The following is a 16,303-nucleotide window of genomic DNA, read 5'->3' as shown; positions in this document are numbered from 1 at the left end:
ATTTACTGCAAATTTAATCTTAATAATTTGTCTTTGTGCAGGAAAAGTGTAACTTGAATGTCTGCAGTCTTTTCTATGGAAATGCTATCTTATTCAATGGACACAATGAGAGGCTGAAGAAGAGGTATGTTTAATACAGTACAACACTTCACATCACTACCCTTTCATGACCCTGCACTTATAAACAATCACAATAAGCAACAGTCTTTTGTTTGTTTAGAGGCTAATGGCAGGATGAGGTGTTTCCTCCCTAGCCTAGTGAGGAGAGAGCGTGTTGACACACTCACATGCATCACTAAACACAGATGACCAAAACTCCTCCTCGGGTTTCCTTCTGTTTGTTGAGGAAAAGAGTTAAAGAATAAGATTAGTGTAGCATTCTTTTTCTGCATTTTAGAAGCCATGCTATTTGGGCCTGCTAGGTGCTGCAGCACATAGGCATGTTTCATCAGCCCTAGGGTGTTTGAAATAAATCAGATGACTCCTGCTGCAAACTCTCCTAATCAGTTAAATATAGACCCTGCAGGATGTTTCAATTCCTTGAAGAGAGTAGGAGGGAAATGTAATAAATCAGTCTTCACCTCGAAACTTTACAGGCAGTAGTTCACTGGGTAAATTGAAATATTAGATTATTAGTCCTTGCTACTAAAATAATGCTGAAGCTTGAAGCTCAAGTCTCTGGGGAGCTGGTGTTTTTGCTATGATTAGGTTAACCTACAGGGGAGTGAGAGGGGCAAACTGCTGGCCATGTGGTCAGCAGACCCTACAAGATAAATGCCCCCTTGAGTATTCACTTCCTGTGCAGTCATTCTGTCCCAAGCCATGTTGGGCCAGTGGAAGGGGAACATAAAAAAATTGGACAACACTGTTGTTATTGGGGTTGCTGTTCTTCTATCTGTTAGTTATTATTAGTTATATTTAACAGTTCCCATGCAATGTGAAACAATGTGGAGGTATATATCAAATTTGATTGATTGCTAAATCTTTACTGAAAAAAGTTTATGAAGTCAATATTTTTTTTGCAGAGTGTCTGATGTAGTGAAGGAGGTGACAAAGGAAGACATCCCTCCACATAAAAAGATGCTGGAATTAATCCCGTCATTTACTGAAGATGAGGACTGCGAGTCAGTTCCAACGATCAGATACCTTTACATGTGATGCCATCGACGCAGTTTCAGTGAAGACGGGCTGCACGGATCCGTTGCTGTATAACAAAGGAAATTCAGCTCCCAGGAGCCATCATGTTATTTAAAAACGAATAGAATCTAAAATTTACGGTTGATGTTTTTATTCTTTTAACTTGACATGACATGCTGTGATTTTTGTTAGACTTCTTTGTTCTGTTAATGAATTATGTTGAAAAAGGATAAAATTTATATATAAGTCCTCATTGTATGGCAAAAATAGAATCTTGGCAAACTGCGCTTTCTTTTTTCTTTCTTTCTTTAACTTAAAGTTTTGTCACCCAAAGGATTTGTTTGTCAACTTGTGGTTTTGACCTATATGTGAAGTTTTTCTTTTGAGAAGTCTTACTGAAATGTTGTGAAGATTCTGGCAAAGACATGCAGGTTAGAAGATCTTCCACTCCTGGGCCAGAGCTTTAATTAAGGTCATGGTCAGCACACTATTTGTGGAGGTTGATAAACGTATATCACCATATGTTCAGAGTGGAGAAACCAAAGTCATTTGGAAGGCTTTCATCTGTCCTCAGGTGGTTTTAGTACATTCCCCGTCCCTTTCTGCAGCCTCAGTGTTTCACTCCACACCCTCATATTAACAAGCTGACATTAATAGCAAGCTCTTGGTTCTCTAGAATTATGTCATGCAAATCATCTCTGTCATTTTCACTGCAACTACTTAATGTCTTTTAAATTTACAGTATAGGTTGCACTATGATACAATTTATGATTAAATCCAGTTTGGACAATAAAATGCCTCTTTGAGGAACAAGTTATTTCTGTGTGTTTCATGAACAGATCTTAGTTCCCTAACCGTCATTTACACTGTTCTCTCACTGCTGATACTGTACATATAGCACTGTGCAAAACTCTTGAGCCTTCTATGAAAAAATGCCAAAGACAACACAGGTTGACAAGCAAAAAATAGTATTTTTGCACCAACAAGGTGGTTCCTAAAGAGCTATTAGCTGAAAACATGGCATAACTCGGCATGGTGTGCAGTGTGTCCTTAACAAATTGGAGAAAACTGGACAAAAGTGGCAGGCCTGAAAAAAGGGAATGCCAAATTACACAAAACTGGACTGAAAATCATTAGAAACAGGTTTTATGGACTATCATGGTTTGGGGCTGCATTTCAGCCAGTGGTTTAAATCAGCATGCCAATAATGCCAAACATACTGCCAATGCGGTATTAGAATAAAAGCATACCTTGATAGAAAAAAATACATCTAAAAAAAAGAGCCTTGAAAGTCCTTCAAGAAGCCTGAAGAACGATTCCTGTTAGAATTGTACAAATTCTGTTTTTTCATTAAATTCTGTATTTCCATGTAAGTTTGCACATTTCAGTAAATCGCTGCATCTGTTTCCCTAGCAAAATAGAAGGAGATGAATAGTGACTCAGTACTTTTACACAATATTGTGCACTTCATGATGAGCACACTACCCTCCCATTTTTAATCTGAAAAATCTTTGTGCCCTTTACACAGTTCATTAAACTTGTATTGTATTTGTTTTCTGCGTGTTTTCAAACAATTGGCATGATACAATAATTATATATTTATATTTTTAACAACTAATCAGAACATTTCAGTCATTTTGTGTCTGTTAAATCTTGACACAAAGCAGTGTTGAGATGAAGAGTTAGGATGATTAAAATTCTTTGAATGCAAAACAATTGATTTTTGTATATTTTTAATAAGTTTGCAGCATTTAGCACTGCTCATACTTAAGCAGTAAGAGGAGACACTTCCATTGAATAATAAAAATAATAATAATAAAAAGTTTTTATTCCAGGAATATAAACATTGAAAATAAAGTAGTTCTACTCAAACTGATGTCTGTAGGTACAGTCTTGCTCAAATGTAGCCAATGATGTCATTGCATATGATGGGCTGTCGGCTGCCTGTCTTCATTAGAGCAGTGAACTGGTAGAAATCAGTGTCCAGTGTATGCAGACCTGTGTGGGACTGGTGAAAAAAAGGTTTGAGTCCTTGGAGTCCCACAGGACAGGACATTCGTTTAGGAGCCTCTGCAGCTCTGCAGACCTTGGTGGAGTCTCCTGGCCTTTGCCTCATCTCCACACCTTTAGACACCCCTGCCAGTCTCCGACGCATATTAACCAAAATGTCTTTGGCAAGACGTCGGCCTGCATTGGGCTTTTGTTCTGCTGGCTCAGGGAGCTCCGGTAGGTCCATCCAGTTTTTTATTAGGTCAGCAAAACTGTTGTCACCCAGAACCAAGGGCTTTCTGTTCCTGCTGCGGCTCAGCAGCAATGTTGTCCAGTCCTGTGGCTCACTGGCCTCAAATGAAGTCCAGCGCTCCAGGCACGCATCTGAGGTTGATTTGGGTCGGATACGACCAGAAGGTCCTCTGTTTGTGCGAAGACAGGCAGAAGAAGAGACTCGTATGTTTCTGGTCCTTCTCAGCACCACGCCTTCATCATGCCAAGAAGCTTCAGAGTAACCCAAGTCCAAGTCCACACTCTTCTCACTGCTAGGAGAGCCCTGTGTCAGCCTTTCATGCTCCTGTTGCTCTTCTTCTTCCAGTGGGATGGCCAGGCAGCAAGCAGAGTCATATGTGCTGGCTTCACTGGCATCTGAAACACGCAGTCGAGTGAGTCGCTCTTGTTGTGCCTTCTGTTTGTAGAGCCGAGTGACGGCAAAAGACTGAACACACGGTTCACTAAGTGGTCTCGGCCTGCTTATCTGCTTCAAGTCCTGCAGGGATCTCCTCATGTACTGCATGTGGTCCTGGAGGCAGTCAGAGGAATCTCCTAAACACAGCTGCACAGTGGGAGAGACAGACAAACAGTTAGTGGGGCAGACAGAATTTAAATAAAGTCTATTCAACATTGACACTTCCACCAAAACAACTTAAATAAAGGCAAATTATGGTCATGCATTGCAGCGGACGAGAGAGCTGCTGGGCTGCCTTCCAACAAATCCCATCATGCCGTGGCCAGTCTAGCTGAATCTTGAACAGTTCCTTGTGTTACTGGCCGAGTTTCCAGAACTCGGCCAGTAAGATTTTTACCAGCTGAGATCACTGCACTCTCTGACCATATAACAAGTGAAGCACTCCTGAAAAACCTCAGAGCAGCTTTATGGAGAACGTCCCATGCAATATGAGTCCAGAAAATGAATTCAAAGCACAGGATGCACATTTCATACTGGGAAAAACTCTCCCTGCCTCCTAAATTTAGAGGGGAAGCTGAACAAAGTAGATCTCAGTCTGGAGTGGAGTGTGAAGGCTCACATATCCTCTCTGGATTCCCCTAGCCCACAGGATGTGGACTGGCGTGTATTATAAAACAGGAAGTGACAGCAACATTTTGGAATTGCACAAAGATCATTTACTCATGTAGTTAATCAAACCATGTTCCAGTAGATAATATAATTATATTGATGAAATAATGCTTTGAATGTCAATCTACACTCTGGATCTTTACAAAAAAGAATTTAAAAAAAAACTACAAGTTACAAAGTTTTCCTGGGCCAGAAAGTAGCAAAAAATGCCTCCAATGTCATCTGTAGTACTACTTGTTTTTTTGCTGTCACACAGTTTGTTTTTCACATTCTTATAATATTTAGTTTGCAGAGCTTCTCTCTCCTGTCAGTGTTTGTCTTGGAATACTAAAGGTACCACAATGCCATGTTGTTATCACAGCTGTGGGTGCTGAACCATTTGGCCCCTGAGAGGGACTTCATCTCACATGCAGAGACATCCACTGTGAGATTCTGTGGTCAGTCTGCCACTTTTAAAATGCCCCGTTCTTGTTGGCTGCCTTCACACAATAGGATGGAAGTGATTCACCCAGTTGTGTGCTTTTGGCAAAGGCAGTCTGGTTTGAATTAACAGTGATTAAGTGAATTAAAACACTATAAAGAGAAGTTGGACATGGCAAAATGGAAAATAAATACCAAGAAAAGTAGAACGAGCCAGTGCATTATGGGAAGAAAACTTCACATAAGTGGGTTTGCTAAGGACTGTAATCAAACTAATGCAGTATCAATAGAACTATCGAAATGCATGAAAACTACAGGAAAAAACAAACAGAAACAAACTTACCATTGCTTGAGAGAAAATGAAGCTCAAACCCCGTGATTTCTTTCTGTAAAATAAAAGACAGTAGTGCATTAAGAGGTGTGTTTGGCTATTGTTACCCTTCCTAAAACACAGTGGTCTAATAGTACGAACACTCACCTCTGTGCTTTAATCAGAATCGCAGAACAATCAACAACTCCACAGCCGAACAGCTGTTCCAAGGTGTATTCTCTCTTTGTGCGTCCTCTCTCCTCTGACCCAAACGAAGCTCTGTCAGGGGGCTTTAACGATGTTGAGCTTTTTGCCGCAGCAAATCAGCGCAGCCCATTACAAAACCAGCCAATGGCGAATCGCCTGAAATAAGAACCCTCCTGGAGTAATTTCAGAGGTTTCCACTGTGCGTCCCGCAGCATACTGTCTGGACTCCGCATCTGGAGCTGGGTAATCAGATTTTTTATGTGACAGACTTTAGATACCAGAGAACATTTGAATTTATGCAACGAAACTGTATACTGCTCGAAAATTAAATGAATACTTAAATCACACATCGGATCATGATGAATGACATATTCACGTTTTTCAGTCGTTCTCTTAATATTATGAGCAGTATAAATTTGCAGCACTGAAAATGATCATTGCAGTGCATGAATAAGTATTTGTAAGACAGTTTGTAATTCACTGGAGAATAGTTTAGAATAGTGTAAAATCGGCGCTGCTGTAAACTTGTCCAGGGAAACATCTATGCGTAAAGTTCAGCCATGTGTTGATAGAGTGAAATCTACATGTCGCCACCTTGTGGCGCTTTTCGCTATTTCCCCACAAAGCTGAATATGCAAAGCAATGCGTATTCACTATTCTATTCTAATGGTCCTTTTGAAACGCAAAATACCTTATTACCTTACCTCATAATTATTGCACCTCCTTATATCCCCTGTTTAGATGCTGATAACACTGTATTGTAATTCAGCCAAGTGTAGTTGGTGGTCTTCCTCAGTTCTTTGAAGTATCTGTTACACACTCTCAACTGCAAGCACAGAGGTGTTATCAGACTGATGGTTTGAAAGTTTGGCATATAGATGCAGTTTGACAGAATATTATATATATGCTTTTTTAAAAAATGTTTTTATTGTTTTTTAACATTCCTAGGGCCCTTATACGGGCCCAAATACATGTGAAAATGAACCCCAGGAATGTTAAAGCTAAATGTTGACTTGCCTGTAAAGTAACCCCTACAAAGGGTCATCATATAAATCTAAGGAGTCAGGATGTTTCATGAGGTAGGAAAGAGGAAAAAAATTCCATAATCGATATTTTGGGATTTTTCATCAGACATAATTACCTGTTTGGTCCTCAAAACTTAAGTACACTACTATATTAAATGCACTTATTCACATTTTTACCATGCACTTAAAAATGTGGATTCAAATTCTGTTGGTTCATTCTGCAACATTTTCTCAAAAACAATGAGAATTGTTTTACCACAATACTTCTAATAACAGCATGGTTTTCTTTTACTTCTTCCCAGCTTTTGTTCACATTTTTTTTTAAAGAGCAAAGTGCTTCTCTTCTATTTTAAAGTTGATCTTGTACATTCTCTTTAGTGTACTTCTGTTAATGTACTGGTACAAAAATGAAGTATTTAGAATTTTCTTTTAAAACATCACACAGTAGAATAAAAGATCATGTGACCAAACCTTTATTTACATTTAACAAGTGAATGACTTTAATCTTAACAAACAACTATCATCCATTTGACTTGGTGTTGTGGTGCATCCTAAGTCATGAATTATGTGAACTGAAGTGGAGTAGAAATAGCCCTAGTTCACACTATGAAGATAGCATGTCTCTAAAGAACAAGTGTAAACAGATATCAAGGCACAAACATATGTAGAAAGACTTGGAATGAAATAAAAAGTACAGAACAATCCATGTTAGGAACAGACATAACCACTTCAAAATCTTGCAGATATCTTAAAAGTGACACATAACCATTTATGTTTTGTTTCTTTGAAGAAGTTACTTAAGGAATGTTAATCAGTTTGTGGGGAATACAGGCTAATCTATGGACAGTCATGCAGAACAATGCACTATAGTACAATTGTGAATATTGATTCTGTGTAAACATTGTACAAAAACATTTTTTTTTCCCTTCATTCATTTTTCATTCTCCATGCTTGTTGATTTTCTTCTAAAAAATAAGTTCTGTGTGCAGTCCAAAGGTTCATAAAATGCCAGTTAACAGAAGTTAATGTAATTTTTTTATAAAAAAGATTTGTTTGAGTGTATCCTCTTATTAAACTTCAAAAGTAAAAGGCCAAGTAAAATGTAAACTTAAAAAACATAATACGAGATCCAAATATAAAAGAAGCCTGAACAAATCAAATAAATACCAAGTGGTTCTCAGACTGGTCCATGAAAATGAAAAATATTTTTTGCTGTATTTTGATTCAGCCATTTGGCATAATGAGATTGCAGGTCTTTATTATTTTCACAACAATTATTTCCACTGAAGGCCAGTTGGCCAATATACTGTGACTCAGGTTGCAAATGCAACGTGTTAAAGTGTTAAACAAACCAAAATATGTTTTAGAGTTTAGATTCATCAAAGTAGGCACTTTTTGCTTTGATTACAGCTTTGCACACTCTTGGCATTCGCTCAGTCACCTGAAATGGGTTTCCAACAGTCTTGAAGGAGTTCCCAGAGGTGCTGAGCACCTGTTGGCTGCTTTGCCTTCACTCTGCGGTCCAACTCCCAAACCATCTCAATTGGGTTTAGATCAGGTGATTGTGGAGGTCAAGTCATCTGATGCAACACTCTTGTCACCCTCTTTCTTGGTCAAATAGCCCTTATACAGCCTGAAGGTGTGCTTGGGGTCACCGTCCTGCTAAAAAACAAATGATGGTCCCACTAAGCACAAACCAAATGGGATGGCATGTCGCTGCAGAATGCTGTGGTAGCCATGCTGGCTAAGAGTGCCTTGGATTTTAAATAAATCGCAAACAGTGTCACCAGCAAAGCACCCCCATACATCACACTTCCCCATCCATACTTCACAGTGGGAACTACACATGTAGGAACCATCCTTTCCTGTGTCTTACAAAGACATGGTGTTTAGAACCAAAAATCTCAAATTTGGACCAAAGGACAGATTTCCGCTGGTCTAATGTCCATTCCTTGTGTTCCTTGGCCCAAGCCATTCTCTTCCTTTTGTTGTTCTTCCTCAGAAGTGGCTTCTTTGCAACAATTCGACTATAAAGTCCAGATTCGTGCAATTTTCTCTTAACAGTTGATGTTGAGCTGTGTGTGCTACTTGAACTCTGTGAAGCATTTAGGTGGGCTCTTATCTGAGGTGCTGTTAACATGCAGTTTCTGAGGCTGGTAACTCTGATGAACTTATCCTGTGTAACAGAGGTAACTCTTGGTCTTACCTTCCTGTGGCGGTCCTGATGAGAGTCAGTTTTTCAACGTTTGATGGTCTTTGTGACTGCACTTGAGGATATGACTGACCTTCATTTCTTAAAGTAATGATGGACTGTTGTTTTTCTTTGCTTAGTTGTGTAGTTCTTGTCATAGTATGGATTAGAAAATTACTCAAACGGGGCTATTCACTGTATACCAAATCTACCTCGTCACAACACAACTGATGGCCTCAACCACAATAAGAGAGCAAGATATCCAAGAAATTAACTCTTGACAAGCTACAGCAGCTAACTGAAAGCCATTCCAGGTGACTACCTCATAAAGTTGACTGAGAAAATGCCAAGATGTGCAAATTTGCCATCTAAGCAAGAGGTGCCTACTTTGAAGAATCTAAAATATCAAACATATTCTGGTTTGTTTAACGCTTTTTTTGTTTACTAAATCATTCCATATGTATTTCTTCGTAGGTTGGATGACTTTAGTATTAATCTACAATGCAGACAATTTTTAAATAATGAAAACCCACTGACTAAGAAGGTGTGTCCAAACATTTGGCTGGTATTATAAATGCCTTAATTGTTATTAGATTGCTTTTGCCAAATTAGAAGGTTCTTGGTCATATATGTGGAACAGGTAACCCCTGATAAGGGGCAGAAAGCTATACAGTATATAAAAACAATAACAACAGATTAGACAGATAATGTGATAGTTGCAAAACAGTGATGGTAAAAGTTATTTCAGGTTCCACCTCTAGGAATCAGTTCTCTTATGGTTTTCATTATGAAAAGCAGTAATCGTCACATGGCTATTGAAGTCACTCATGCAGTCTGTGTGCGTCGGGTTTTGTCCTGCATTAAAAGACAAATGAAGATATATTCTTTAGACAAGAAATTTCTACATAAAATGCAGAAAAAGGAGCTGTTTCACTGCTGACTTTGTGATTTGTGATTTCTAGTTTACTGTCATAAATTTGAACAAATCAAACAGAAGAGTACACAGTAGCATTACATATATAAAAGAAATACATGTCTTCTATATATGTAATACTTTTCTGTAATGTGTTTTTTCCTGGATTTTTGCTGGATATTCTCTCACCTTTAAAATGAAACTACCATAAATATTAGAGACTGTGCATTTCTTTGTAAGTGAGCAAACTAACAAATTCAGCGGGGGATCAAAGGGGACACTGCATGTTACTGCCACTGGAAGCCAAAATCATTAACTCTTTGAGGGCTGGATTCAAAATGACACCAAAAAGTTCAAAGTTCAAAAACTGCTCAAGTCCCCCAAAATTGTTCAAGTGTTCCCTTGGGGTTTTTTTTTTAGCAGACATGAAATTAATTTTGTTGTTACCTCAATGACACTTGACTTACGCTGGATAATCCTTTTTTTCTTATTGTAGAACAATAAGAAAACTGAAAATTACGCACATTATGCAATCAATATGCAATCTTACATGTTACTTAGAGCAATTAAGCATTACATTAAATTGCTGTCAATTTATTTTCTGCCAATGATAAATCATTTCAGCTCTAGACTGAATATTGAGATGTGCCAGTACATACAAACATATTAGGTGAGACTATTAAAAGGCCACCTAAATGACATAAAACAGGGTGAATAACAGTTGATGATTAGGCTTTACAGTAACATTCCCACCCACTCTGAGTCTTACCTTTAGAAAAGACCACAATCTTTTAGGTTGTTCTTAATAATAACATCAGTGACAGCATCAAAGACAAACTGCACGTTCTTGGTGTCAGTGGCACAGGTGAAGTGTGTGTAGATCTCCTTGGTGTCCTTTTTCTTGTTCAGGTCCTCAAACTTGGTCTGGATATAACTGGCAGCTTCATCAAACTTGTTGGCACCTGCAAAGAAAGATTTAGGAGACAGGAAAGTAATTTTTTTTTTTTTTTTATCAAGGTGAACAACAGCTTTCTGCAGAGGATGAACTGTACTCTTTGGTGTAGCATCACTCCTGATACTCCATTGTGTACCTGTGTACTCAGGGAAGCAGATTGTAAGGGGGCTGCGAGTAATCTTCTCCTCAAAAAGATCCTTCTTGTTGAGGAAGAGGATGATGGAGGTTTCGGTGAACCATTTGTTGTTGCAGATGGAGTCAAAAAGCTTCATGCTCTCATGCATTCGGTTCTAAAGAGAAACGAAACTGATCATGGCTTACGACTTACGACTAGAGCATAATAGTGCATCAGAGCTGCCACCAGGGGACAATGTTGTTCCATGTTATAAATATGAGGACAGTCAGTGCAGGTACTTCACAGCATCTCTTTGCCAAATTTCTCCTGAGCACTTTCTTTAAATTCATAAGCAGTTTAAGAAATTGGGGTTAAATGGTTCATGTACTGTAACTTGAAGAAATAGCTATTAGGACTTTTATTGCATAATTACACTGCACAGTGAAGTTCAATGAGCTACATTTTGCAATGTGGAGCTCACTATTATTCAGCCATTATAAGGAGGGATGGGCAGTGGTAGATTCCATCCGATGCAATATAATCTAAAGTACTTCATACTGAAAATGAGCCAGGAGTGCAGATTTACAAAGCTGGTAAAGCGATATCATCTATACAGATACAGGCTCACATAAAAGTACACATACACACACACACACGAATAAGAGGATGGACTTTTCCTTACCATCTCCTCATCCTCAGCCAGCACTAGGTCATATGCACTCAGTGCAACACAAAAGATAATGGCTGTTACTCCTTCAAAACAGTGAATCCACTTCTTTCTCTCTGAGCGCTGGCCTCCCACATCAAACATTCTGCCAGAGAGATCAAACAAAGGAGGTAAATTGTGTGTTTGTGTGTCTATATTTGGGGAAGGAGGTCACAATGAAAATGAACAATGTGAAACTAATGTGGGAGAAAACAGCAGAGGATATTTCAGGAAAAAGTGTTATGAATGGACAAAGGGCAATGTTAGAGTGACATTCAATCCCAGGAAATAAATTGGCTTTCATGTAGTTGTTTGGAGACCAAAAATGGTGAGGAGGTGGAGAGATGTCTGTCACAAAATTTATCTGATAAAAGACTGCAGGGTCAGCGCGGGACAGAAAAGGCAGGCAGCGTCCGTATTCAGACTAAAGCGTTAGTCCATGGGGAGGTTGAACCCTGTGATAAAAACTTTAAGAAGAGAGGTGCAAAAGAACAGCTTAAGTACAGACAGTCAACCATATCTTGGACAGCTACTACATGCATATAGTTATTCCCTGATATTACAGGAACCAAATATAAAGTTTCAACAAACCATATTCTGATAAGGTTAGTGGAAACCTATGAGCATCGTGTCATGTGACTGAATATAAAACTAGCCACTGTCAGGCACTGTCAGTACCTGTACGTATCTCCTTTCTGAAGCGTAACGTAAATAGAGTAGAAACAGCAAAAACATGGCTTTCTTCTTATTGATCACCTTCATGCATTATTCAACTCAAACACCGAGGCTGTAACACAAAGTAAATATCAGAATTTGTCAGGAAACAGGTCACACCGAAGCCAAGTGGATGCAGCTGCTGTTTTTATTGCCCACAACCCCTTTACTTATTTGCATTAAAAAGTCCATTAAAATGTGTTAGAAAGCATGAGACCCCAAAAAGACAAAACAAAACCACAAACCTGTAAAAAAAAAAAAAGGAAAATGATATCTCATCTTTTTATTTACCTGACTCTCTCTTTCTCCATTTATACCCTTTGCACTTTTATATAACATACTTTACATATTCACTTAACATATCTATACATCCATTACTATCCCACACATAAGTGCTCGGGCTGGGTTAGAGCACATTTTATGTAAGACCAACAGTACTATTCCATGTCACACAAACATGTGTTATCATTAAATAATGCTCTGGTTTTATTGAGGAGGAGCACTTTAGGAAGGATCTAATTTATTAGTCAGCTCTTAGCATAATCACAGTAATTAAGCTTTTAATTGCTGGTATAATTTCCCTTCTGAAGTTTCAACACATTTCAAGCCAGGAGGGTCAGTTGCCCCTTAATGCTATTAAGATTGATGTCAAAATTAAGTGTAGATATTTCTGGGTAATGCTGTAAACTAGAACCATGTTAACCCTGGAAAATGTAGGGAAAATCAGGTCGGGCAATTGTCCACAGTTGCCATGGCCCCTTTTTTCCCCCCATAAATCACCATTATAAAACTGCTGATAGACTACATGTGGAAAAGAGCAGGAGACAGTTTCCTTCAGACCTGTTTTCATGATTGAAGATTATTCCATGCAGGAAACAGGACATATGATGCCCAATAACTGTGAACTGTGCAGACTGATACCTGCTCTGATCTCAGATGTGCAGATATTGGACATCAACTACTGTGGACCCAGAAGTTTAAAGACTGTTTTAAGGTCTGTTCACACTGAGCAGCACATTTGCTTTCTCACATTTGACAGTTCTGCCGGATATGGTCAAGAAATGTTCGCGGCTGCAGTGCATGTGTGGTTAGCTCTATGGCCTGCCTTCACTCAGGTACATAAGGAAGATTATAATCTTCTTCCTCTGGCTAGTTGTGATGTTGCAAATGGCTAAAGAACTTGCTTTCAATAAAATGGAGACAAAGGGAAATACTAATCAATATTTATTTGATAAGTTATTGATATAAAACCTTACTTGAAGTGGAGTTCCTTGAAAGTGAAGTGAGTCTCAACAATGCCAGTTGTCTTAACCCGAGTTCGTAGCACATCTTGCTGGGTCGGAATGTAATCTGCTTTAGCTATCCTCTCCAGGTCATTCAGGTAACTTAAGACAGAAAGAGAGAGATCAAGGTTTCAAAATGACTCACTGCCTGCAACAAATGAGAGAGACAAGAACAAAAACGGTAAAGACATGTGGCTCCACAGGTTGCTGAGGCACTAACCCCAAACTGCATTTTTGAATAATTTCAATAAGCTGTAAGCTTTTAACTGATAAAGTGTCTTTAAGGAAGTGTGCAAGTAGGGTTTTACAGTAAAGTTACAGCCAAATGAAATATGCATTTTACACTCCAAAACACTGGTCAAGTTGAATTAATCCTGGCTTTTTTTGCTGCTCACTTTTGCTACCAATTCGTCTCAGTTACCACTCAACAAAAACATCCCACAGCCCATTTTCCCCCTAAATCACCATTATAAAAGTGTTGATGAGACACCCTCAGCTGCAAACAAGATGAATGATTACCCTCTGTATTGTGAGTTATTATATTCATAAAGGTTTTATATTTGTTATATTTCCCCTTGGCCTAGAAAAGCTATTTTAGGTGTACGACATCATGCAAATATATACTGTAATCTACAGGATGAGCAGGAATGCAAGTGCAGCACCAGTAGATAAAATTCTAGAAGTTTAAACGCTTCATTGATACATAAAGTGGTTTCACATGAGATAACATATGGGTATTTAATAATCTAACAAAAAGGGTATCTCTTATGTTTTATTATTATCTCTTCTTTATTATCTCTGCCTCGACTGCACTCATTACTATCATTGAGCTTATCAATGAATAACATCTAGACTGAACACTAGTTATCTGCTGTATCTTAATTCCGTCTCAGATCTCTTTATTTCGTGCTTGAGAAAGCACGCTTCTGTATATTTATTTTGCTGAAGTCAAATATTATATGCTGTAATGCAGTTTTTATGGGGCCACACTTTCCATCATCATTCCAGTATGTCATGGTCCTTGAGTTGATTCATGGTTTTTGCTAGATCTTTCATTTTTAGTTTGCTCTTATGATCTTGAGTTTCTCTTTGTGTTTCCCCTTTTTGTGTCCTCTGCTTGTCTGTGAGTTATTCTTTAACCTTCTTCTTTGTCCAAACTGAGTTCATCTGTGTCTTATTATTATGATAAAAATGTGACACCATCTCTACAATGCTGAGCTTAGTACAGGCTTTTGTGGGGTAAAATTAAGTCATAGCATGCACAGCAAACCTCATCTCTATACCCATTATCATGTGATAAGAAGTGCAGTGCACTCTCTGTTATATTATTCTGTTTTGTAATGATATTTTGCCTGTAAGAGCAGCGTTCAGTATGAAAAGCATGGAAAAAAGAAATGAAACATTACACAGAATATAATCAAGGCTGATTGGCTATCCAAGATCAAGACACTTTTTAATTTTTTTTTTAATTCAATGTCAAATTTTACAACTGATATTTTCTACTTTTCCTCAATCCGTTTTGCATTTTCTCTCCTATCTGACAGACTGCTGGTCAGTAGGGGAGTGTGGAAGCACCATGCTTGACACTGCCTGGCTTGCTTACACAAGCATTGCATCATCATCCAAGGCCAACTGGGAGATTTAGTTGCCCAGCCAGCCCACACTCAGCAGAGAAACAGAGATATATATCCACCATTTCAATCGGGCTGATTGCACCATTCATGCATGTCACATCTTTAAAACATTACAGAATAATTAATGAGCTAACAAAACCGGGCAGACTCACTAAACTCACTAAAATAAAAACATAACAAATGATTAAAAAACTTTTTGTCCCATCGTAGCAGCCATTACAATAGATTTCTAAATGAGATGACAGAGCTATTGTGAAAATATCGCACAAAGCAACATTTCAGAATTTTATATAGTGCTGGCACAAAATGAATCAACATGTTCCAATAAAAAATGGTCACTTGGGGGTATTATAAGAACTATCAATTCTCAAAGTTTACTTGGAAGCTAATTTTCATTGAAGTAAACACAGTTTTTTGAGTCTCATTTTTTTTCAACCCCAAGACAAATTATTCTGCGCTCTGCTTATCAGGTTATAATATTAAAGAATCAAACCCACAGAGGGAGAGGTAATCACTAAATGGAAGTTATTGAATAATCCTCCCTGTCTCTATGACTCAGAGGAGAAGTCACAAAGGTTTTTCAAAGCTGCACATATGACTGAAGCTAAAAGGACTGCACATTATATTCAGAGAAAAGCATCCTTAATGTCAGGATTATTAAACAGCCCTCAATATGAAGATGTATATGAATATATCAATATGAGTATGTGATCAACAAAACCATTAACTAATTCCAAATATAATCTCTCTTACTATAACTCTCTGGACCTGTTTATGTGTGTTTTTTATTCCTCTGGATATGAAAATGGTCATGAGATTTCCCAATTAGCCATATTTGCATTCCCAGTAGATTAACACAGGGTCTGGTGTATTCAGGAACAGAATGCATACTGACTGAGATACAAGTAGGAGAAGATGATCATTGTGCCAATCTAAGACTATGTAGAGTAAAAATCAGGGTTTTATTTGACCCAGCCAATAGTAGATTTGCATGTAACTGACAGATCACAGCAAAGAATCCACCCACAAATTCACACTCACTATGCTGCCGAGTCGTTGAGTTGGTATTCTCGCGATCTGGCAAAGCAGCTCTGTATGCCGCTGTCACTCCACAATCGCCTGATCACATTAGCCAAGTCATCAGGGAGAATGCCCTGTTCTTCAGCATCTGCAGCCAGGGCAAAGAGCTGCTGGGCATCATCCTGCAGGGGGCACCAAGGACATAGGAGTGGGTTGTTGCAAAAAAAAACAAAAAAAAAAATCAAGGTGACATCTGCTTTTTTTTGTGATCAAACTGGATCACCATAATAATGCATGTTGTAACTGTTGAAGAAGCTAATCTGTGTA

General features: G+C 38.4%; 3 protein-coding genes across 3 annotated transcripts in view; 1 reads left to right on the top strand and 2 right to left on the bottom strand.

Moving 5' to 3' along the window:
- Nucleotides 1-1,954, top strand: part of uba7 (ubiquitin-like modifier activating enzyme 7) — a 35,478-nt gene extending 33,524 nt beyond the window's left edge. Inside the window, exons 23-24 of the mRNA XM_030729397.1 lie at nt 42-124; nt 1,026-1,954. Coding sequence (XP_030585257.1) covers nt 42-124; nt 1,026-1,158 — 216 coding nt within the window. The 3' untranslated portion in view covers nt 1,159-1,954. The remainder of the gene's footprint in view (nt 1-41; nt 125-1,025) is intronic.
- Nucleotides 1,955-2,894: 940 nt separating this feature from the next.
- Nucleotides 2,895-5,480, bottom strand: inka1b (inka box actin regulator 1b). The gene is made up of 3 exons (XM_030730406.1): nt 5,382-5,480; nt 5,247-5,289; nt 2,895-3,961 (listed from the first exon to the last, which is right to left on the bottom strand). The coding sequence occupies exons 2-3, from the start codon at nt 5,247-5,249 to the stop codon at nt 3,035-3,037; spliced, it is 930 nt and encodes a 309-aa protein (XP_030586266.1). The 5' UTR covers nt 5,250-5,289; nt 5,382-5,480; the 3' UTR covers nt 2,895-3,034.
- A 3,593-nt stretch (nt 5,481-9,073) lies between these two features.
- gnai2b (guanine nucleotide binding protein (G protein), alpha inhibiting activity polypeptide 2b) overlaps nt 9,074-16,303 on the bottom strand; it is a 44,668-nt gene continuing 37,438 nt past the window's right edge. Inside the window, exons 4-9 of the mRNA XM_030729209.1 lie at nt 15,998-16,158; nt 13,296-13,424; nt 11,302-11,431; nt 10,641-10,794; nt 10,319-10,511; nt 9,074-9,491 (exon numbers count right to left, since the gene is read on the bottom strand). Coding sequence (XP_030585069.1) covers nt 10,321-10,511; nt 10,641-10,794; nt 11,302-11,431; nt 13,296-13,424; nt 15,998-16,158 — 765 coding nt within the window. The 3' untranslated portion in view covers nt 9,074-9,491; nt 10,319-10,320. The remainder of the gene's footprint in view (nt 9,492-10,318; nt 10,512-10,640; nt 10,795-11,301; nt 11,432-13,295; nt 13,425-15,997; nt 16,159-16,303) is intronic.

The sequence above is a fragment of the Archocentrus centrarchus genome, chromosome 5 (genome assembly GCF_007364275.1).
Source record: "Archocentrus centrarchus isolate MPI-CPG fArcCen1 chromosome 5, fArcCen1, whole genome shotgun sequence".
Lineage (NCBI taxonomy): Eukaryota > Metazoa > Chordata > Actinopteri > Cichliformes > Cichlidae > Archocentrus > Archocentrus centrarchus.
Note: the sequence above shows the minus strand (reverse complement) of the source record. Positions and strands in the feature narration are given on the sequence as shown.